Source organism: Curcuma longa, chromosome 17 (genome assembly GCF_044706935.1).
Source record: "Curcuma longa cultivar G26 ecotype Majalengka, Jawa Barat chromosome 17, ITB_CL_G26_1.1, whole genome shotgun sequence".
NCBI classification, from domain to species: Eukaryota; Viridiplantae; Streptophyta; class Magnoliopsida; order Zingiberales; family Zingiberaceae; genus Curcuma; species Curcuma longa.
Genome location: NC_133877.1, coordinates 2,714,778 through 2,738,630, shown reverse-complemented (window position 1 = coordinate 2,738,630; position 23,853 = coordinate 2,714,778). Strand labels below are relative to the sequence as shown.

At 40.7% G+C, this 23,853-nt stretch overlaps 4 protein-coding genes across 5 annotated transcripts; 2 read left to right on the top strand and 2 right to left on the bottom strand.

Annotated features, from left to right (window-relative positions):
* Window positions 1-4,172: 4,172 nt before the first annotated feature.
* LOC141811662 (thioredoxin-like protein AAED1, chloroplastic) lies at window positions 4,173-9,534 on the bottom strand. 2 transcript variants are annotated; one of them, XM_074699689.1, is made up of 10 exons: window positions 9,339-9,534; window positions 8,588-8,729; window positions 8,466-8,511; window positions 8,063-8,122; window positions 7,039-7,075; window positions 6,702-6,781; window positions 6,474-6,565; window positions 5,688-5,748; window positions 5,102-5,196; window positions 4,173-4,991 (listed from the first exon to the last, which is right to left on the bottom strand). In XM_074699689.1, exons 1-9 carry the CDS (start codon window positions 9,532-9,534, stop codon window positions 5,137-5,139), a joined length of 774 nt encoding a protein of 257 aa, XP_074555790.1. In that variant the 3' UTR covers window positions 4,173-4,991; window positions 5,102-5,136. The 2 variants fall into 2 exon arrangements, with proteins under 2 accessions (XP_074555790.1, XP_074555789.1); XM_074699688.1 differs by having other exon boundaries at window positions 4,967-5,196.
* A 1,473-nt stretch (window positions 9,535-11,007) lies between these two features.
* On the top strand, window positions 11,008-14,192 carry LOC141811637 (putative serine/threonine-protein kinase PBL7). The gene is made up of 5 exons (XM_074699658.1): window positions 11,008-11,196; window positions 11,817-12,034; window positions 12,575-12,764; window positions 12,857-13,251; window positions 13,668-14,192. The coding sequence occupies exons 1-5, from the start codon at window positions 11,121-11,123 to the stop codon at window positions 13,881-13,883; spliced, it is 1,095 nt and encodes a 364-aa protein (XP_074555759.1). The 5' UTR covers window positions 11,008-11,120; the 3' UTR covers window positions 13,884-14,192.
* Window positions 14,193-15,019: 827 nt separating this feature from the next.
* LOC141811636 (ankyrin repeat-containing protein ITN1-like) lies at window positions 15,020-18,800 on the top strand. The gene is made up of 4 exons (XM_074699657.1): window positions 15,020-15,122; window positions 15,207-15,794; window positions 16,630-17,039; window positions 17,866-18,800. Exons 1-4 carry the CDS (start codon window positions 15,098-15,100, stop codon window positions 18,694-18,696), a joined length of 1,854 nt encoding a protein of 617 aa, XP_074555758.1. The 5' UTR covers window positions 15,020-15,097; the 3' UTR covers window positions 18,697-18,800.
* A 529-nt stretch (window positions 18,801-19,329) lies between these two features.
* Window positions 19,330-21,323, bottom strand: LOC141811504 (exocyst complex component EXO70H1-like). The gene has a single exon (XM_074699529.1). It carries the CDS (start codon window positions 21,321-21,323, stop codon window positions 19,407-19,409), a length of 1,917 nt encoding a protein of 638 aa, XP_074555630.1. The 3' UTR covers window positions 19,330-19,406.
* Between the last annotated feature and the right edge of the window lie 2,530 nt (window positions 21,324-23,853).

Sequence of the window (23,853 nt, the reverse complement as noted above, 5' to 3'; positions counted from 1 at the left end):
TTGTGTTTCGACAGATAATGCAATTGTTTTTAATTGGGGAGGTGTTTTGATAGTTCAGAAATCAAGTGCCATTTTTCAGGCAAAATTTCGTCCGCAATCCAACACTTGGGATTTGATCAGAACGTACACAACGTCTACTACAGTTCGATCGAGGAAAACTTCCCGGATAGGAACAGAAAAACACACACAATAGTACCTGCTAGCTAGCTACTCCGTGATCAGCCCCATCCCTAGGCGTTTGTGCTGCGCCGAGACGCTGAGCTTCCGCCGTCACCCCGCGCCGCCGCCACCGCCTCTGCTACTGCCGCGGACACCTTTTCCGCCGTTTCCTTAACCACCCTTTTCGTGATGTCTCCCCTCTTGGGGTAGGGATTCCCCGTCGGCCTCCTTTCCTGCTCGCCGGCGTTCCTGCGGCCGCCGTCCATTCTTCTTCTTCTTCAGGTTAGTAGGTTACTCGGAGGAAGGAGGTGAGTTCTTGAAAGAGTGAGCCCGGCCGGCGAATATATAGAAGCAAAAAAGGGAAGAAAGCGGTATATTCTATTATCCTCTTTTCGTGGATAAGAAAGACGCTATTTTTAATATCAGATATACATCCATTCACATTTAATCCTAAAAGGGGTTAAGAATTTACAACCTGTATGAAAACTATTTTTTTTAATTAAAAATTAATAGGGAAATCATGTTTTACCTCACTAATCTATTTTAATTGGTCCTCATATTTTGGTCATTTTCATATTCATTTTAAAAATATTGAAACTGGATTATCACATTGTTTATTATTTTAAAATTCATAAAGAATAATAATAATAGTGAAAAAGAAAAGTGGCTTTTGCAAGCAAGATGACGTCACATCGATGACGTCATTATATCTGATAAAATTCTACTGTTAATTAAGGTGGTTCTGATAAAGTTAATGGGATCCAGCACTTAACTTTCTATTGATGGAAGATTAGACGACAAAATAAAAGGCTTAATTACACCCATAATGGAAGAGACCTGGTTCATTGTCCCACGTGTTTTAAATGTTTTTTTTAAAATGTTTATTTGAGACTTCTGATGTGCACTGCACTGTTGCCAACTGGATAAGGAGGTGAAAGTAGCGGTGGGGATTAAAAGAAGTTTTCTTGGTCGCCAAGGACTTCCATTCATTGGCTCTTTGACGCCTTTCGGTCCGACATGTAGACCCCATGTCGGATTCGAATCCGATCGGATGTCGATCTAGTTTAACAGGTTGAACTCATAATCGATCCGTCTCGGGTTGGTTAAGGTGTGGGTCCCTGATGAATTGACATTTGAACCACCGATTAGGGGTGTAATCGAACCGAGCCAAGCCGAACAGTAAGAGGCTCGAGCTCGGTTCGTTTTCTTAAGCTCGAGTTCGGCTCGAGCTTTAATTCTTAAGCTTGAGCTCGACTCGTAATGAAATTAAATAGTTCGCGAACAGCTCGAGCTCAGCTCGAAAAATGCTTGTTTTAAAGTTAAACGAATTCAGTTCGAGATTGGTTCGAAAATAGTTCGTTTAAAAATTAAACGAGCTTAGTTCGAACTTGACTCGTTAATATATAATATTTATAATTCATGTAATATATATATATATATATATATATATATATATATATATATATATATATATATATATATATATATATATATATATATATATATATATATATATATATATATCGCGAATCTCTTAACAAACACGTTCGTAAGCCTTTAAACGAACATGTTCGCGAATACGCTTGTAAGTCTTTAAACAAACATGTTCGCGAACACGTTCGTGAGCCTTTAAATAAACATGTTCACGAGCTCACGAATCAAATACTGTTAAACTCGAGCTCGGCTCGATAATATTTTCGAGTTCGAAATCAAGCTCGAGCTCGGCTCGTTAACTTAATTAAACGAACTCAAACGAACTTTTTTTCGAGCCGAGACTCGAATAGCTCGTGAGCAGCTTAGCTTGTTTACACCCCTACCGCCGATTAAGGATTGAGCTGTCAGCGAATTTAACCTATCCTACATTAATTTTTAAATATATTTATCTTGAATTATTTAATATGAAACTATTTTTTTATAATTTATTTATTTTAAATTATTTGATATGAGGCTATTCTATTTTTCTATTAAAATTTACAATTTATTTATCTTGGACATGAGACTATATTTATTAATCTCATTTAATTTTTCTTAATTATTTATCAATCTTATTTTTACGATATATCAAATAATAAATAAATTTAATAAGAAATTTAATTTATTTAATAATAATTATATATGCAATAAAGATTATTATTGAATATATAAAATTAATTAAAAATATAAATATATAGTTTATCGTATTAAAAATTAATATAAAAATAAAAATATTTTAAAATTTAATTTAATATTTTTTCAATTTTTTAATATCAAAATAAGTAATTTTAATTTTCTTATATATAAAAGATACATAAATAACTTAAATAAATATGTTTTTTCCTATTTTTTAATTTATAATTTTTTATATTTTAAATAAAATAAAATAATATTAATTTTGAAACCACCAACGGAATCATAAAATCAATTTTTATGCATGGATCCAGGGTGTCGGTTTACGAGTGAAGAGGTTAATCAAACCATGCGTGATCATAAACAAAAGAAAGATGAAATCATTGATTTTCTCAAATAATTTGTGAATTTATTTAAAGTTTATTTGTATATTTAACTCTTTTAAATCATAAATCTGCTCAAATACCCATTAATTATCCATGTAAAAATATTGATTATATTATTTTTATTTGCTTCCATTTCTATTGTAGACGTCGTAAAGGTAAGGAACCAGAAAAATCTATTATTTCCTGCCATTGCTCTGTTTTTTTTTTCTCCCTCCTGCAAACCAAAATCGCAAGAAACAGGAACGAAATCTGCAGCAAACAAAAACAAAAGATCGAAAGAAATCTGTACAACTGATCCCAACTAGAGAACAAAACAAATTTAAATCGCAATTTTTTTTTTATTTTTTCACAAATCATCCCAAATGACACCGCCCTGCCTGCTACTCTGTTTCCAGCTTTCAGTAGCAAGAAAAAAAAGGGAGAAACTATCGTTAACCCTTCCCTTCAAAAACAGAGCCGAGTTCCAAAAACATATACATATACATACACACACAGGAATTCATCCGAATTCTCCACTACTCATCGATAGTCGTCGTCGTCGAAGCCGGAAGTGTACCCGCTCTTCGTCGCCGGAGTGGCGTCGTCAGAGGTGAATCCGCCATCGCTTCCGCTCTTTTTGGGATTCCCTCCGTTCTTGAAGGCCACAGGGATGACAGCCTTCGCGATGCCCCAGAAGATCCCCGCTTTGACCTGGCCTCGCCTCGGCAGCGGCCTCCCCTGTTTCTTGCTCTGCTCGGAGAAGTTCAAGTGCTGTTCCATGTTTGAGAGGGAAAGGGAAGAGGAGAAGAGTTAGGAAGAAGAAGAATGCGAGCATGGAAGAAGAGTTGCAGGCTTATTTATGCGTGCGGACATGGTTGCTTGTTCGGCAAGGATTGCTTAAGAGAACAGAGGAAGGAAGACGTGGAACGGTTCAAACGAAACAGAGGAAGGAAGACGTAGAACGGTTCAAAGGAAACAGGGGATTGATTCGGGACACGTGGAGATGTTTAGTCAACCAGTAGAACTTGAGTTAGGTTGACTGGCTTGGTTCACACTTGATGATTGAATGATGACGAAGCCAGCTCGACCGATCTACTCGGATTAATCACTAGTCGATCTACTTGGTTGACTCGATTGGTTCATAGAGCTAAATGTCTTGTCTTGTTTAGATTCATATAACTACTTGAATTTTCATAGTTAGATCGACTCACTAAGTAGAGCTAAATGTCTCATCTTGTTTAGATCCATAAAACAACTTGAATTTTGATAGCTTATTGAAGATGATGTTCTTGAGAGTTTTCTTTTGTGACTAAGCATTGAGCGATTGGATAAAGATGAATGATCTTCTAAGTTCCTATACAAAATGAAGTTTATTATTATTATTTATTTATTTTTTTGAAAAAAATGTTTACTTTCTAGAATTTTAGTTGCATTAAGATTGATGTGTTCATGCAGCACGTGGAGCAGCTACACGTGCAAAAGATAAAGCCAAATATAGTCAATTGTTGACTTTGAAAAGAAACATGACAGCCTGGCAAGAATCTAATCATAGATTTGACGCCGTTGGGAAAACTTTGAATAGGTCATCCAGTCAACACCAGCTTATAAAAGTGAGAGAATAAAGACAGAATAGCAGTCAATACTCAAACGAAAGAAAAACTTTTTATTTTCTTTCTATGAAACAGCAACAAGTATTTCAGAACAAAAACACAGTCGAAGCGTTGCTACATAATCTTCCAATAGAAGAGCTACAATTGGAGTTGTCCTCCTATTAATTTGAAAGGAACAAAAAAAGAGAGGAAAGTTGATTGAAAAAGTGCAAATGACCTTTTGACTGGTGTTTTCTAGATCAAAAGCCTTTTGATAATCCGAGAAGACATGAAAATCCCTCTACGTCACAATTTTCTTTTTTTTTCCAAAGTTTGCCTCTAGAAAATCGGGTGGATGGCACCTTCATATTAGTCACTTAAGATGTTTAAGAACAACTGAGGGAGGTTAGTTTAAGTGTTCATGATTTAGAATTTTAAGATTTATGATCTAGACCGGCTCACAAACATGATCATCAACTAGGCCGATATCGAGGGTGGATGGTCAAGTTGACAACATCACAAGTGGGTCAGATGAGAAATGTTGAGGTTCCATGAGAGGAGAGGTTCAATGACTAGTGAGGTTCAGGGATGTGTGCCTCAAATGTGAATGTGCAGTGAGGACAAGCCAAGTTAGTGAGTCGAACAAGAAGAGGATATTATAGTAATTTTGTTTCTCCGCTCGACTCCTCTCCCTCTACTCTCCTTATAAGTTCCTCTCCTCTCCTTTGCTCCGCGCTCGGTTGGGGGTAAAACAAGCCTTAGTGTTGGATTCCTTGAAACATATTTACACATAAACATGACTATTGTTATGCAAATGTAATAAATTTGGATATGAGTTTAAACTGTACTATACTTTCTACAAGAGATATTACCATCACGTACCATAAAAACAAGTAGGTCAGCTGTCCATCCTTTTCTCATTGACAGCATGCTTTGATAATATCTTCAATAGGCGGATCATCTCCAGCTTCCTTATCCTACAATGCGCGAAAGCAGATCACTAAACAAACATGTAAATCCAACAAGAGACAGATAAAATCTAAGGGAGACAGATGTAATGATAAGTCGTCATCGCGGGGCAAGGAGAGGATGGAGACTGATGGAATGTTTAAACCTGAATCGGAATCCAATTGCAAATAAAGATGCTTGGAGACAAGTGTGCTTAATTTACAGTTTGGAAGCCCAATGAGTAAAGGTATTATATTTGAGAACTCACTGATGATGTTACAAGGTACACAGATGGCGATAAATATGAATTTGCAATATTTCTGAGTGGGTGTTGAAGATTCCTTCAGTGCAGACTAAAGGTTACTTCTTAAAGTTTTCATTTATTAACCTTCTTGTAAGAGGGGTGACTTCTCTCACAGTGTCTTCAAATGGCCAAAATTAACTTCTAGATATGATGTATTGATTTCAACAACAGCCAATTCTGAAAACTAATTCGATCAGTAGGAGAAAGAAAATGTACCTTGTGGATGTATGAGATGTTGTTCACACCAGGACCTGCTATGATTATGCCTCCTTGTTGCCTGTATAAGAAGAAATAACAGTTTCAAATGCACGGGTCAATCAACAAAGTTTGGATAACATGCCAGCTTATTACACAATATCAAAAATTTAACAGCAATAAGAAAGGTAGAGAAAGGTCAGCTTCCACATGATTCATAGTCAGCTTGATAAATTGAGTATACTTTGGTAGAGCATCATTAGTGTAATTTCGTGTATAAATCTGCAAAGATGTTACACTTTGCTCAGTTTCACTCTGTAACTCATAGTGCAATGCCGTACTGTTGATTCTATTAAAGAAACTGGGGCCTTATAGCAGGACAGGACCAACCCTAAGTTTCTGTCTTCCAAGTTTATTTTGTATATATAAAATTTTCATGAGAATATCGAAACCCATCATACACATCACATAGTCTAACATGCAACAAGTGAAACAATCGAGCACTTAAATTTGTAGTAGAGGCAACAAAGGAAACTTAGTTATACAATTACATTTAAATTGTGCCATTTAAGGAATTAAAATTTTATATGAAAACAGTATGAAAGTGACTATGCAACTAGGAGCTGGAATAGGCCACCACGGAATCAGGAAAATGTTAATTGACAGATCTTTTCAATTTGCTTTAATATTTTATCATCTATAATTCTTTTTAATGAAGTTCTACTAATATAAAATGACATCAAAGTCCAGGATAAGCAACAGATTTCCTGCATTTAAAAAATGAATCATCTTTATAAATCAACATACCATCCACCTCTTTCAACTGTGTTCTTTTTAAATGAAAGCTCCCAATCCTGTCTATAGCCTTCTAAGTATAATTCTAGGATCTTTTTACCAGCCTGAAATTACCAAGATGATAAATCATATACTACGAGAAAAAAGTAATTCTGGAAAGAGAAAAGCCTCACATGATTGATGAATTATTTACAGAATATTGAAGGATTTTTTTTTGGGGTAAGAGCTTCAACTACATACAGATGGAGTAAAAGTTGTCAAAACGCCATAAGCAAACTTGATTGCATCGTAAGATGAATGGGTAGGATCAGCATAAACTTCTGCACGAAGGCATTTTCATAGTTAAAATCAAATCAACGAATATAAAAAATTAGGCAGGTAATGAAAATATCATAAAAATTATCTTATTGCATCTGCATAATCAATCAGTTTCTACTAAATAAGAATATGTAATATACCCAAACATTGACTAGTTTTAAGCATTTAAAAGAAGTGCAAAGCAAAGATGACTAATGATATTCCATATTCCTCATAATGAACAAGAAATATAACTTTCTTACTATTAACAGAAACATACCTCCTTTAAATTTGGTTTGCTCAACAAATGCCTTTGCCTGTACCAGAATTGTCATAACGGACAAAATAGTTAAATACAAAATGATAAAGTTGCATATGCTGGAAGATTTTGTTGTTGTTGCAAATGGAATTATCTAAAAATGATTCTCAACACAATGGTTTCAAAATTAAAATCTTGAGCGAGGTTTCAATCCTGGATCGGAACGATTTTCGGTACCGTATCGTGCCATGCCGATATAGTTTCGATATTTTTTAAATATAAAAAATAAAATATTATATATATATATATATTAAATTAATAGGGTAATTTTAATAGGCTTTAATTAAGTATATTTAAATTATCCTAATCATATCTAGGAGTGAATTAAAATTATTAACTTAAGTTTTTAATTAAACAGTTAAAAAGTCTGTTCCGCTTCCATTCGCGTATGACAATGGGCAGGAGGCATCGTCGGTCCTGAGCGAAGTCTCTAGAGGCGTCGCTGATCCTGCGTAACATAAGGCGTTAGAAGGGCGTCGTCGGTCCCGCGCAAGGCCTTCGGAGGGCATTGCGGGGCCGATACCACTGTGTCAATGTCGGTTCGCAAGCGAAACGAGATGTTTCGCTCGTATTGGACGAAACGACTCGAGATTTTAATCCATGCTCAACATAGCTTAAGTTTACATATCAATTGCACAAGAAAATGTGGAATATTGCCTAAAGAATCATGATACATTTCACTATTTTCTTATATATGTGGTTTAGAGAATGCACAAGCTCACTTGGAGCACACCCTTTATTACCTTCTTCAAATCAATGAAGCAATATGGATGATTCGAGATATTATTTCTCTCCCTAGCAATATATATACATATATATATATATGATTACTTAACAAATTCGAGTTAGATTTTTTATGAAAGTATATCCATCATTCCCATAAGTTAATACGGAGTCAATCAAAATCTCATTCTACAGTATTAATTTGATTGATAAAGTACTCAGATCCAACTATGATGACATGGCTTGACAATTGTTGTCATACCTGTTCAACGGTACCAGGCCCAACCAAAACAAGTGCTACTCCGGCTGCATCCATGAGCTCCTTGAAATAGCACCCACAAAAAGAAGAATATAGGTTATAGATGATCATTGATGCATCCCATTCAGTTATAACATGGAATTTCGGCTTAAAAATGATAAGCAATCTACTAAGAAGTTTATGAACTACAGTGAGCACCAGCAATATACACAAGGAACAATAAAAAATATGATACTAGTTTCCAGATCAAGTATATGCAGCAACTGCTGTAGTTTCTTTCACTAAATATTACATGCATTGTCAAGAGGCATGTACTTTGTCATACCATACAAGATCATCTCAACCAGTTACCTACTATGATTGTAGCAAATAAATTTCATCTCTCAGGAACATTTAGTTGCAATACCTTTTTGGAAGCAAGAAGATCGGCCCGTTTACGGCAAAAGACACATCTGGAGTAGCAGAAAATTATTGATTCTTCTCTGGGCTAACTCAACAAAAAATAATGAGGGGGGAGTAGTAGATCACCCAAAATGGCGTGCAAATGCAATTACAGCTTTCCTATCTCTCCACAAATCAGTTATGCCAATTGCTTTACCAGTAATATCAAAAACTTCTACACTTTCCAGGGAATTTGTGAGGTCTTCATAAGTGACTGGAGAAGCACTACCTGTTATTAACATACATCAGGAATAACCAAAAAAAAAAAAATTGTAAGCTGAAGAAGTATGCAAAACAACTGGGAATTAACGCAACACAACTGCCCAAGAAACTTACCAACTAAGGTAGTTGGCACCTTAGTATAATATCAACAAAGGCAATACAAATTGTTTCCTATAGACAAGTTAAAACAGTAAAAAATGTGATATTCCTCAATCTTGATAAGCATAATTAATCAAAGTCATGAAGTATATGGTATCCAGAATTTCTTTTTTTTTCAATCGAAAATCGTAAAATCAGATAAATATATATCCTTTCCCAGTATACCCTGTGCTTCTATGATGAGAAGATGAATCGAATTCGATTAGTGAATAAAGGTAACAGATTCCTACAAAGTTTGATGCGAAAATCTGATTCAACTTAATAATTTATTATAAAAATTGATCTTTAACAAAAAAAAAGGGAGAGAGTTACACATTTGTTATCAGCAGAAAATATCAGAATAATTGTTGAGCACACAAATAAGAAGAATCATTGCAAATCGAAAGCAGCAGCCCCACGGATTGCAACGGGTAGAGTGAACAGGTTAGGGATGAAGAGGTTAGGGTTGCAACGTCACCTATGGGCTCGGACACTGCAAAGAGAGGAGGGAAGAAGCGGGAGCACCGGATCCTCTCCTTCGAGGGAGAGAAGATGCAGAGGGCTTGGTCGAAGTTACGAATTCTCGTAGCAGTAACGGAGGATCGGAGGCGCATGAACCTTTTCCCGGCGAGACTGGCGGTCGCCGGCAGAGTAGCTCGAATGGGCATCGCCATTGGGGATCTGGGAAATGGCACCACAAATTTGAACCATCTGATAAATAATAAATTCATGAGAAAAGATCACTTTGCCCCCTCAAAGTTTATCAAACTCAACACTTCACCCTTTCATAGTTTAACAAACATTCATTTATCCCCTGTATGTTTATCAAAATTATCATTTCACCTATCCCATAGTCTAAAAATATCAATTTATCTCCTAGAATTCTCAAATCCATTTCGATCACTCCCTAAAATGATATTTCGTAAATTAAAGGAGTCCGAAGTAAATATATTTGTTGTGGAGCATAGGAGGTATGACTCATGGTTGAGATGCCCTCAACCATCTCAGTCAATCGACCTCTCGACTACTTAACCAATCTATCTCTTGACCACTCGATGAGCTAATAACTCAGCAACTTGGCAGATTGGCTCTCTGATGACTCAGTTCCTCCACCGCTCATCCTCTCTTAATCTCTCAGTTAAGTGACCCCTCGGCCTACTCGGTCTCTCTACGCCTATCTCAGCCATTGCCCCCCCCACACAGAAACTGTCAAAATCCCCCAAGCGTGTGATGTCTGCCAAGGGATCAGAGTGATTACGAGGTAATCAAGTCTAATTCCCTAGATCCCCTCGTGCCTGTGCATACAACCAAAAGGTAAAAATAATTAGTATGCCGAGCCACAGAACAGTTACGAGATTGACAGACTTGATCCCTAGACGCCTCATGTGGGGACCCTATGTTAGCAACCAGCAAAATTAATCTCCTTGACCCCGACACAGGTCTTCTCTCAGGTCGACATGAAGATTCCTTTTTCATAAGTATATATATCCTTCTGCAGATATGAAAAACTCTCTCGGCAACTTCAACAACTTTATATATTTTCTCTTCTACATCTTCTTCTACTAGTACTAACTTGAGCATCAGAATGGTTTGTCAGGAATCCTTGACACCCATCTAACCCTCCTGTTCAGCTTCTCTTTAGGTTTCTTCACCGGTGGGAGCAACTGTGCATGAGTTGGATTTTTGTTGATTGATGATTTAACTATCCACGATATCCAATCGGAACAACTCATAAAAGACACGAAAAATCAACTTATTACCATTTTAGAGTTGATTCATGACTTATAAAGAAAAATAAATATACAAGATTCATAATTTAATTTATAATTTATGAAAAAAAAAAACTTATTAGGTTGTTTTCTTTTACGTCATTAGGCGCATAATGACTAAACTGACTGAATTCAAAGGGATGTCTTTTTGTAAAACAAAAGTATAGGGAGCCTATTAGAAAAAAATGAAAGTCAGTGGCTCTTTTGAAAATTTTGCGAAGAAAAAGATTTGACTTGTCTTTGACCATTGTTGTCGGTACGTGCGTTGGTTTGAAGGAGGACGCATTTGGTGGACGCGCTTGTGAGGAGAAGCTTTTTGCACTCGCTCCAATGGTGCACGTTCACCGTCAAGGACCTTCCCATATTAAGCTCTTCCTATTTCCCCTCCTTCCCCTCGTCCCATTCTCTCTCTTGCTTCAATCGCCGGAAGCGAGCCGGGAGAAGGGCGAGGGAGAGGAAGGAAGGGGAGGAGCATCCCTTGGGGCACAGCCATGGGTTTCTGCATTCCCTGCACCAAAGCGCTGACGGCGGACGATTTGGCTCAGCAGATTCCCCCGCCTCCGCTTGGTATTCTGAGAAATTTTCTACCTGAAATGGCGTTTTTTTTTTTTTTTCTCCGATTTGATTCTGTTAGGGTTTCTTCCGCCAACAACGGCGATCTGGATGGTGAAATCTTTTGTATTCCTTGAAGTCGCGGATTTTTTTTTTCTAGTTTCTTTCCCAAAGTTCTGGTTTTTATCCTCTGATTCAGAATTCCCGTTAGGCCACCTTTTGAGCAATCCTGAAAGTTTGCCTTTTTATGCATGTTTCTGTTGTTGAATTACTGGTATCATCTTTGTTCTTCAAGGGATTCAAATGTGATGGAGCTCCTGGTAATTGTTGTTTGCCGCTATTTATAGACAGTATGACCCTTTTTCTAGTTCCTTTCAAGGGTGAAATTTGCTTTTGGAATCAAATGTCTTTGTTGTGGAAAAAACTATCTGATTAACAATTAGGTGATTGTTAGTGCCATGCTATGTAAAACTGAATATTAGTGTGTCCATGCATCCACACACACACATAATTGCATTGTTATATATGATCGGTTGTTAAGGTTTTTTCAGAATATGTGATCTTTGATCAGCTTGTACCTTTTCTTTCCATTGTTGAGGGGAAATTGGTCATTTCTCTCTTTGGTTAACTATCAGGAAAATCAAAGTCAGATTCAAAATTCTCATTCGACTGGAAGAATAAGGGTTCAAAGAAGGAAAGGAAGATCTCAAAATGTGGCTCTTCGCACATTTCTGCCAAAACATTTCCATTTAAAGAGCTGGCCGAGGCAACTGACAATTTTAGGGATGATTGTCTCTTGGGAGAAGGAGGATTTGGTCGAGTTTATAAAGGCTGGTTGGAAAGCATTCAACAGGTTAGAACATTTTCTTGTTTGTTCGTTGGCCATCTAGTAAATTTGTAACTTGTAAACCAGTATTTATATCTTAGCTTCGAATAATAAGCCTAAACTTTGAATATCATTGTTTTGAAACACAATGTTAACTTATTCAATACTTTCCGCAGCAGTTATCGGACAAGGTAATTGATCGTTGGTGCTGATCCTAAAATTTTGCATGAATACTTTTCTTACCTCCCTTCTCTTTTTCTTTCCATTTATAGCAAATTGGCATTGTGTATGCATACCATAAGATACGAACAGTAGGAACTAGAATTCTTATCAGTACAAAATTTATACGGAAGAGAATAAATTTGTGGATGGAATCAAATATATAGTATTTACAGAAAAGAATCGATTATTGCGGTATAAGTGTGGCCTTTATTGATCCTCCACTTAAGGAACGAGTAAAACAAGGACACATTTTGAAATTTTCCTTTGGTTTAAGAAGACTAGTTTTCTTGTAGAATACATGATGACCTGCTTTAAGACTAACAATGAATCTGTTTCTTTTGACAGGCAGTAGCTATAAAGCAGCTTGATCTCAATGGTGTACAAGGAAATAGGGAATTTATGGTTGAAGTCATGATGTTGGGTCTACTTCACCACCCTAACCTTGTTAATCTAATCGGGTATTGTGCAGATGGTGACCAAAGGCTTTTGGTTTATGAATATATGCCGCTAGGATCCTTGGAAGATCATCTTCATGGTATGCATAAATAGTTCATTTAGTGTATTTCTGATTATGAATATGGCTATATATACATTTTCATTGAAGAATGAAGTCCATGTCAAATGCAGGAGGCCTTTCTTCAGATAAGAGGCGGCTCGACTGGCACCACAGAATGAAAATAGCTGCTGGAGCAGCAAAAGGATTAGAGTACTTGCATGATGTGGCAGATCCTCCTGTGATTTATCGTGATTTAAAATGCTCAAACATTCTGCTTGACGAGGACTATAACCCAAAGTTGTCAGATTTTGGTCTGGCAAAGCTTGGTCCTGTCGGCGATAATACTCATGTCTCCACCAGAGTGATGGGCACATATGGGTATTGTGCTCCAGAATATGCAATGACTGGGCAACTGACACCTAAGTCGGATGTTTATAGCTTTGGAGTTGTTCTTTTAGAACTTATATCCGGAAGAAGAGCAATGGACAATTTTAGACGTCCAGGCGAGCGAAATCTTGTTTCATGGGTGAGTACAATGATCTATTTTGTTTTACTTCAAACATTCAGTTCAGTTAGTATTTGCAATTATCATGTTCAGCCTTTGCATACTTTTGGCTGTTATACCAAAATGCCTCTTTGGCATCATCATCTAAGCCACAATAACATGTGCGAGTTTCTAATCCATCGAGGTAAGCTATCTCATCAGGCTATGCAAAGATGTCGAAAACCTTGTACGATATCTTAGTTTAGTCCTGCATGGTCAGTTGTGAGCTAATAAATAGGTTTGTAAATTTAGATGGAAGAGCTAGCAAAGTTAGATTGTGCAATATGAAGTCTCTTGTTTTTTCTTTGTTCCATGCTCGAACATTACTAGATAGGGAGAGTATCTTTTCGATCCCTCGTGTCGGTTAACCTCAGTAACCATGCTCTCTTTGGCTGCAGGCGAAGCCATTGTTCAAGGACAGGAAGAAGTTTCCGCAGATGGTTGATCCAATGCTTCAGGGTCAGTATCCGATACGGGGCTTGTACCAAGCACTTGCCATTGCTGCAATGTGCGTGCAGGACCAGCCGAGCTTGAGGCCTCGGATAGCTGATGTTGTATCGGCTCTTTCTTACTTGGCTACGCAAACTCACCGCCACAAGAACCAATCCACTTAGAGCAGTCTGCCCCTGTCAGCACCTCAACCGGACAGAAACCAAGCAGTCGATCCAAAAGAGATTAACAGTGGGTTTCATAGAACCGAGCAGATCATTTGAATTTGCCCCAAACACTCTTTTGTGATTCCTAAACTGTTTGTTAACTCAGTATCACCATTAATCCTTCCTTCCTTTTGACTCTTTTAGCTTTAGGGTCGACAAATTTTCATTGCTTGATGTATAAATTGATCATTGAGGTGATTCTTGGTTCTTGTATCTAACTTCACCTATTTTACATAATTTATCCATTTGCTCGCGGAGATCATCCAAGTCATTGTGAGTACTGAGTTTTTACCTTCACTGATCTCGCGAACCTTCGTGAACAAACTTGAACTCTAATAAGCTTGACTCGTGAATATTCACGAACAAGTTTCAAATCTTTATTGAGATTGTGCTAGTGCGGGTTTTAGAGATGTTCCTTAGTTTATCTAATCGTCCACCTAAGTATGACCCGAATCGTGTCACTAGGTTACGATATCATAGAAGGTATAAAAGTTTGCTCGACTTCGATATGCACTCGATATGCTCATTCCTTATGAGCACGAAAACTCATATCCCTTGCTTTCCTTCATAGTTCGCTCGATCCTTGTAATGCATCCAAAGACAATTTTATGTTTGAAATGAAAAAAGTACATCATTAGAAAATAAAATAAAATATAGGGTGAAAAGTAGAAAGTGCAATAGTAAGATGGACCCATTTGACAATCTACCAAATTTCGCACCAAATATGAATACTAGACCAAAAGTCAACGCTGAATCGCCGCGTGCTTGTCGGTCAACTTGAAGGTTAATTTGTCTCTATTACCGAATTAGTAATATATTAAGCCGTGGGCTCCACTCGATGTTGACCTTTTCTAAATCGGGCATCGATTAAAATCGGTAATGCGCGATTAAAAAATAATTAGATATTAATATGTATCATAAAAGGAATATTAATCCGCATATTAGATTTAACGATTTAACTAATTATACATCTCAATAAAATAATTAAATTTAATATTCGTTAAAATATAACAATAAATAATTAAATTTATTATTATTGTTGTAATTATTTTCTGTCGTTTCTTTTCTCTTCGTTCGGTTCTTCCACCGTACAACTTGGCGTACCACGGCGGTTCCTTCCATTCGGGAGAGCGAGGAGGCGGAGGAGCTGGAGGAAGACGACGACGACGACGATGGTGCCGCCTGGATTCGATAAAGGTAGCGCCTTTGCCCAATTCTTGTTGTTGTTCTTCTTCTCCGGCGCATAATGCTGCCCTTAATCGCTTCGTTTCCTTCACAAAGGCGGAGGAGGAGAGAGGGAATTCGAATGGGGGCCGATGGGATTCTCCCACACGCTCTCTCCGGTCCGCGTCATGGCTCTCTCAAAATCCGGGAAGCGCCTGGACCAGGACTGGGCTCCCTCCCCCTCCGCGTCGCCAGCCAAGCCCTCCCTGGTGCTGTCCAACTCCGGGAAGCGGATAGATCCGGGCTCGCCGTCGCTCGTTTTCTCCAACTCCGGGAAGCGGATGGACCCCTCGGGGAAGAAGAAGTACGTGAAGCAGGTGACCGGGCGGCACAATGACACGGAGCTCCACCTCGCGGCGAAGCGCGGGGACCTCGAAGGCGTCCGGATGATCCTGGGCGAGATCGAGGAGCAGATGACGGGGACGGCAATGGGAGCCGACTTCGACGCCCAGTTGGCTGAGATTCGGGCGGCCGTCGTCAATGACGTCAATGAGGAGAATGAGACGCCGCTGTTCACGGCAGCCGAGAAAGGGTTTCTCGATCTGGCGCTTGAGCTGCTCAAGTACTCCGACCCAGAGAGCCTTACCAGGAAGAACAGATCCGGGTTTGACGTTCTCCATATCGCTGTGAGAGAAGGACACAAAGGTGAGTGCTGATTCCATTACTGGATTTCATTTTGACCATGATGTTAACCACAAGCTCTAGTTTTGGTCAACTTGCTCCGTTTCAAAATTTATCCTGTTTATGTGTTCTCAAATTGTTGATTATGTAGGAGAAGAAAAAAGTATTAGGCTTTCTAGTCCTTGCATTAACACAATCTTTATGAACATGATATAGGTAATTTGGCATTACTTTTACATTTGAATCATAAAGTTACTGTATCTTCTTTCAGGGTTTTGAGGAAGAATTCATCTTTGATTTATATTTATACTCTTTATTGCTCCATGTTGAGTTATTTCAACTTGTAGAATCAAGAACACAAACTAATAAAATGTCATTGCTGAAGTTGTGCGTGTAGCCAAGTTGTTTGAAATTTCATATTAGTATGTAGTTAACTATGCTATGTGTTATCTTGTTGCAAATCCTTGAATTGTTTAGGATGAGATAATTCCTTATGTATCGGCACAACTTCTCTCTCAAGAGGTGGCTGGCATCAACACCTCCTAACGCACATAAACAGCGACCTAAACGAAGATATAGGTGTTTAATTTTTTTTATTTCAATGCAAGTCTCATCATTCAAATGTCTGAGACATTTTTTCCCCAACTAGTTAGTGGAAAAGAACTTTGTTCATGCTTTTCTTGTTTCTCTGAAAAAAAAGGTGTTTATATCCACTAGATTAGGTATTTTTGTCGGCTTGTTTTAGTTCCATGAACTTGGGAGTCAGATAGCCTTCCATTTTCTTAGTGTCTTCAATCTCTCCCTTATGAAGTTTTGCTTCATTTTTAGTTCTTGGCTTAGCTAATGAGGTGATGTACAGAGATTGTTCAGGTACTTTTGAAACATGATCCAAGTCTCGTCAGGACTTTTGGTCAATCGAATGCAACTCCACTCATAACTGCGGCAACTAGAGGACATACTGAAATTGTGAACCTCTTGCTAGAGCAAGATACTAGCTTGATTGAATTGTCAAAAAACAACGGAAAAAATGCCCTGCACTTTGCTTCTCGACAGGGGCATGCAGAAATTGCTAAAGCATTGTTGAAAAAGGATCCACAACTTGCCAGAAGAACTGATAAGAAAGGCCAGACTGCATTGCACATGGCTGTGAAGGGGACTAGTTGTGCCGTCGTTAAAGCCCTTGTGGATGCTGATGCAGCAATCGTGATGCTACCAGACAGGGCTGGAAATACAGCATTACATGTTGCAACAAGGAAAAAGCGTGCAGAGGTATTATTTCATGTTTTGTTTTGGTGACATCTGATAGTGATAAGAGTACTTCTGTCTAAGTTGATGTTCTTATTTTGGTTGCTTGATTAAATGCGTTCGTGGAATCCTAATATCAAGAATAAGCAATGGATGGAACTTTCTGTTTGTTCATCAGCTTTTTGGGTTTGTATCTGTTTGACTTCATCACATGCCCTACAAATCTGAAGATTATCTTGGCCTAGTCATTAGTCGTTTTGGTTGATGTTCACCTCAACACAATGACATACTTCCGATAGAGTCCATCGGCCCCTTAATGCATCAAGTGGTGACACAACACAATTGATAGAGAATTTGCATGGTTATGACTATGGTCGATAGCACAAAAGCTTCTGTGCTATCGAATATATTGTGCATTTAGATGCTCTAGCAGGAGACCATAGCAAAGAGAATCTAGTGAACTGAAAGCAGAAACATGAGTTTGTAGGAAGCTTGTGTTAGAAATTGCAATCAGTTAAGATTCTCACCTAGTTGTCCAATTTTGATAATTAGTTCAGCGGTAAATGGTAAAATAATTGTTTTGGAATGATAAGTATATGTGTAGTTTTCTCATTAAATCATGGGTTCCTGTACTCATTAGTGTCTGAAATCACATCTTATTGCCAACAGCATTAACTACATATGTATTAACAGGAAAGCTCGAAGGCGGAGAGCCAACCGTCTCTCCTTTCCACGAGCACTCATCAACTACACATGCTAATTGACATTTTGCTTGTATGGATTGTTAAATAGCTCATGAACTGGATATCTTTGATGCATAAATACTTCCAACTCTTTTCACTTGTTGCAGATAGTAAATCTGCTACTGCTCCTCCCCGATACCAATGTGAATGCATTGACAAGAAATCATAAAACTGCTTTCGACATTGCTGAAGGTCTGCCTCTTTCAGAAGATGCTGCTGAAATTAGGGAATGCTTATCTCGATGTGGAGCATGTAAAGCCGATGAACTAAATCAGCCTCGAGATGAGTTGAGGAAGACTGTAACTGAAATTAAAAAGGATGTTCATATACAGCTTGAGCAGACAAGGAAAACAAACAAGAATGTCCATGGGATTGCCAAGGAGCTCAGGAAACTTCACAGAGAAGGAATTAACAATGCTACCAACTCGGTTACAGTCGTCGCTGTGCTCTTTGCAACCGTGGCTTTCGCAGCCATCTTTACGGTGCCTGGTGGAACTGAAGACAATGGAGTAGCAGTGGCAATCGGAACAGCATCTTTCAAGATATTTTTCATTTTCAATGCCATTGCGCTATTCACTTCTTTGGCTGTGGTGGTGGTTCAGATAACGCTCGTCCGGGGAGAAACAAAGGCAGAGCGGCGGGTCGTTGAGATCATAAACAAGTTGATGTGGCTGGCTTCTGTTTGCACCACAGTTGCTTTTATCGCATCGTCGTATATCGTCGTCGGCCGCCACTTTCAATGGGCTGCTATTCTGGTTACACTCATCGGAGGAATTATCATGGCCGGTGTTCTTGGGACCATGACTTTCTACGTTGTGAAATCGAAGCGAACACGTTCTATCAGGAAGAGGGTGAAGTCCATGAAGAAAGCCTCCGACTCATGGCATCCCAACTCAGAATTCTCCGATTCTGAAGTCGACAGGATCTTTGCCATCTAACTGAAGGTTTCTGAGATCTCCTCGACGACGACTTGCTGTCGCTGCATGTGCTGAGAAACACAAATCTGACAGTATGAGTGCCATCTGAATGGAGCTTCCTCTGATCAACCTCCATTTTCCTTCTCCTTCTGCAACAGATCTGCTGTACAATGTCTTGCTCTTGCTAAACATCTACCAACAAATCCCTCTGCGAATTGTATCATACAAGTTGAACTTTCTCTTAGCATGCACTGCAAGACTCCATAATTTTACAATTGTTAGCAAGATCTTGGAGACATGATCTTCATGCTTCTCTTCTTCTGGTTGTGCAACTTCCAGTCTAAAATTGGATGTCCTTTTTATTATTATTATTATTATTATTTCTCTCTGTAATATTGTTTTTCAGGTTGATATTTTCCCCTTTTCCATCAAAAAGTGATTTCACTAAGCACACACTTTAAACTCTTTTATTGATAAGAATAAGCATCATTTGCTTTAGGGTTTGTGCTAATATTTATAAGAGCAATGATACGTAGCATGAAAAAGTCCAACATGAAATCAACATGACACACTCAATTGCATGCCTATGAATTCTACTACATGGATGTGGAATCCACTGCATACAGTGTGTCATGTTGATTTCATGTTAAACTTTTTCATGTTACATATCATTATACTATTCATAATACATTAAGTCGTGCCCGAATCCGTTTGTTTTTACGGTTCCAAGTTTAAACGGACCGGGAATGGCGGGAAGAGCCCGAGCCATCGGATTGAGAGGAGTCGGAGTCGTGCCCGATCCGATAACTCGAATAGGAATTGGGACCGGGTCCGTCATCCGACCCGGTGAAGAGGTCCGCTATCCGGAGACCGACCTCCTCCGGCGAGAATCTGGCCACCGACGCCACCTCCGGCGTAGACCGCCAACGCTCGTGGAACCTCCGGTACGCCGGAAGGATCATTCCCCTGACCACCGCCCTCACGTCCTCCCTCATTCTGGCGTCGGCCACCACCCACCCCTCCTGCGCCGCGCACGCAGCCTCCAGCCCCGCGCCGAAGGCCCGCATATGCTCCCGCGCTTCCCCCGGAGCCACCTCCCTGGCCGGCACCGCCGCTGCCACCTTACCCCACGCCGCACGCTCGTAGCCCTCCGCGTGCTGCCTCGCTTTCCCCTCCTGCCGCGCTGCCCATTCCTCTCCCAGCACAGCGCTCAGTGAGCATGCCCGCGCCCTGTTTGCCACGTGCTGGAAGTTGTTCGCCAGGAAGAGGTGTGACAAGGCGGCGTCTCTGTACGCCGCCGCCTTCGCGTCGAGCTTGCAGTGCAGCGCCAGCATTAGCGGCGCCAGCAGCCTGGTCACCTCCGACCCGGCTTGCCGCTGCTCGCTAATCGACGGCGACAACGGCTTCGCTGTCGTGTGAGACTCGTCGAAGATCTCGGCAAGTGAGGTTTCGTAGTCCGCAAGCACGGCGATGTACTCCATCGCTCGACGCGTGAATGGGTGAACTCCGCCGCCGGGAAACAGAAACTTTGAGTTCTCCTTCAGCAGAGCCTCTTCGAAGTCGGCGACGGTGGCGCGGATGGTCTCTCCGAGCTTGGAGCGCGAGGCGAGGGCCTGCTCCCGGACGGCGGACGTAGACTCGAAGGTGAACAACGAGTCCACCTCCGGTAGCAGCTCGGAGACGGCGTCGTAGAGGTCGAGAAATCGAGCCGTCTTGTCCATCGACGGCTTCGATTTCGCCACCGCCTCCGGGAACCGTAAGAAATGGACGGCGGCATCGTTCGCAATTTCGCCAAAGACGGCATCGCGGATGGAGTCGCATCCAGCGAAGACGTGCTCCAAGAGAATCCGCTCGCCGGAAAACAGAGTGGAAAAGGCGGCGCGAGCAGCGTAGAGCCAAGATTGGATTTTGATCTCGAGCGCCGCCCAATCCAGCTTGCGGACCTGCGAATTTGAGGCGAGACTGTCGAATTTGAGTCGCCGGAGCTCCTCGTCGACGACGGACTTGCGGAGGAGCTTATACACCTTGACGCACTCCTTGCTGTACCCGGCGGAGACCATGGTCTCAGCGATGGCCCGAAGGTCGCCCATGGCGGCGGCGGCCTCGGCGGCCGCTGCGGGGCTCTTGACTTGGCCGGAGGAATCATCCACCCTGCCAACGCTTCCGTCCTCGCCATCCTCGGAGGCACTCAACCGGGAGGAGGACCGAACGGAGACGGCTTCCAGATCGCGGCAGCAGTATCGGTTGTCAGCGAGAATCCGGTGGAACTCTTTCTCAAGGCGACGCATGGCGGCCTGCATCACCGACTGTGCGCGCACGAGAGCGGCGTGGGACGACGACGACGCCGCCGCCGCCGCCCCTCCGCCGGAGACGAAGCCGAGCATGCCGAGCTGGAGGTCGCCCACCGCAGCGAGAAACGCACGCGCCTCCGCGCGGTGGTCGTCACAGAACAAAACGGCGGCGGAGCCGACGTCGCGATCCCACCTAGCGACCAAGACCTCAGCCGCCGCGACCCGTTTCTCAATCACTTCATCCGATACCCTCCGCCTCTGCTGCTGCGGCGCCGGCCGAGGCGACGACTCCGGCGGTCCGCCACGGCGGCCGAAGGAGTAAGAAGGGAAAAGGCTGCGCAGACTCTTTCTCGCCATCTCCTCTGCTACAACTAAAAACCAACAGAATTCCAGCAAAAAACAACAACAACAAAGGTAGAAGATTGCTTCCGCTGATCGAAGAACTGCAATGAGATTTATAGAAATTTCAGAGTGATTAAATTATACTTGATTTAAAGATTGACTTGACTCATGATTTCTTGGGTCTTCTCTTGTCGTTTAATATGTGGCATTTTGTTATTGGAGTAAGAGTTCGTTAATATAGTTGGACTATTTTTTTTAATTGACATGGATTTATTTTTTTCCTCTCTTTAGGTAATCTTTGACTTTTTTTTTTCTTTCTAGAATTCGATCGATTTAAGAACAAAGCTTTTTAGAAAAAGAATATCCGAATTGTTTGGATTAATGTGAAAGATTCAATATTTGATCCATTCAATAAGATCCAACTAGTCCACGAGATTTGTGGTAGTGATTAGTGAACGCCGTAGAAAGATAAAAAGTTTTTTTTTTATTTTTTTATATTTTAACTGGGATATTAATTTGTTTTTTCACACAAAATAAAAATATATAATTTCTCTAGAAGTTTGACTGAATATAAATATGAATTTTTAAAATCTTTATACGATGGCGTATTGATATGATAGTAGAGATCCTTGCCAATTCAATATTACCAACGTGCCTCCCATTGACGTCAGCCAACACACGTGGTTTTTGTGGGTCCAGTAGAAGCTCCGATGACTCGGCTTAGCTGTTTTAAGTCCTCGATGCAATCACTGTCACAATAATTGGCTTCCCTGACTTAGGGAAAAATCCATGTTGTTATAGTGGGAGGGGACGGATTCTTTCCCAAAATATAATTGAATTGATTAAGAGAAAACAGATTTATTGAAGTGGGCAAAAGTTGAATTTCGGTGAAGTCAAGGTAATGTCTTCTCCCATCGTGATCAATTACATCTTTTCTATTTACCTCCTCACATATGATCATGAGATCAATTGTGTAATCCCCGAGTCAATGGTGCAACGGTAGGACATACAGGTTGTGACTCAAGGACCAACGGTTCGATCCCTAGCTACGGCGTATTTACAAGAATTTTCTTCCAAATGGGGAACGCAATCAAATGATGCTGGGGCATCTGGATTGACCGTCGTATGTGCTTCCCGATTTACCCTGGTGGTCGAAGGGAAATTTCCATCGGACCGGGCCGACCACTCCCAGGGATTGAGTTCATGAGACTGACTGAGATTTATCATTTTTTATGAGATCGGCCGTGTGAAATTGCTAGAGTAATGAATTCTACCTTTTATTAAAGAGGGGACGGATTCAAAATAAATTATATATTATTACTAAAACTATATAGTATATTTAGAATCGTCAAATTGGATTAGACTTTTGGGATTGCCGTGCCCCCATCAAATAATTTAAATTATTAGATTAAAATTTTATTAATTCAATTTTAAGATGAATTCAAACGAATTGATCGTTTGAGCCCATGATTCGTATGGATAGATCCTTGATGTGTTTGAAGTAGTCCGTGGGTTGAGAAATTAATATTATATTTACATATCTATTTTTTTAAATCTCATATAGAAAAAGAAATTGAAAGAATTTAGATATTGAGAATTGAAATACTTTCACTATATTAATATTGTATTATAAGAACCGTAAAAATTGAAATGTTTTTACTAATTTGAGAATCTCCCTTCTTACAGGGGCGGCTCAAGCCTACGGGGGGCCCTAGGCCCAAGAGAAACAACCGGATCACTCGTGCTTCGCGAGAAATGGGGCAGGCCGGGCGGCGAGAATGCAAGAGAAACTACCGGATGGTCCGGATCCGACGGCCGAGTCCGACGCCCAACCTGCTGCTTCGCGAGAAAATGAAATGGGGGCTGCTTCGCGAGAAATGGGGCGGCGCTGCTTCGCTCGCTGCTTCGCGAGAAATGGGGCGGCGATCCGGCGGTGCTTCGCGAGAAATCAGAAATGGGGCGGCGGCCGGCGAGCCGGCGCTGCTTCGCGAGAAATGGGGCGACGGCGAGCCGGCGGTGCTTCGCGAGAAATGAGGCGGCAAGCCGGCGGTGCTTCGCGAGGACAGGGGAGATGATCGCGGTTTCGCCTGCCGCCTGCGTCGAAGCCTCGAAGGACAGGGGAGGGAGATGATCGCGGTTTCGCCTGCCGCCTGCGTCGAAGCCTCGAAGGATAGGGGAGGGAGATGATCGCGGTTTCGCCTGCGTCGAAGAAAGGGGAGATGAAGAGGCGATCCGCGATCGGGCCATCGGGGTTTTGAAGAGGCGGCGAGAATGCGAAGGGACAGCGGATGCGGATCGGGGCGTTCTTCCGGGTTAAATCCAATAATCCAACCTCCTTTAACCCTAAATACCCTAACCAGTGGGCCCCAATTAAAATTGGGCCCTAGGCACAGGCCTTACCGGCCTATGCCTAGAGCCGGGCCTTCCTAGAAGAGAATATCAATGTTTTTTTTAAGTTACATATTAAAATTCTATTTTAAAATAGAATATATTTTAAAACGCATTTGAAAAATCAAAAGAAATTAAAATGTCAATTGCCAAATAT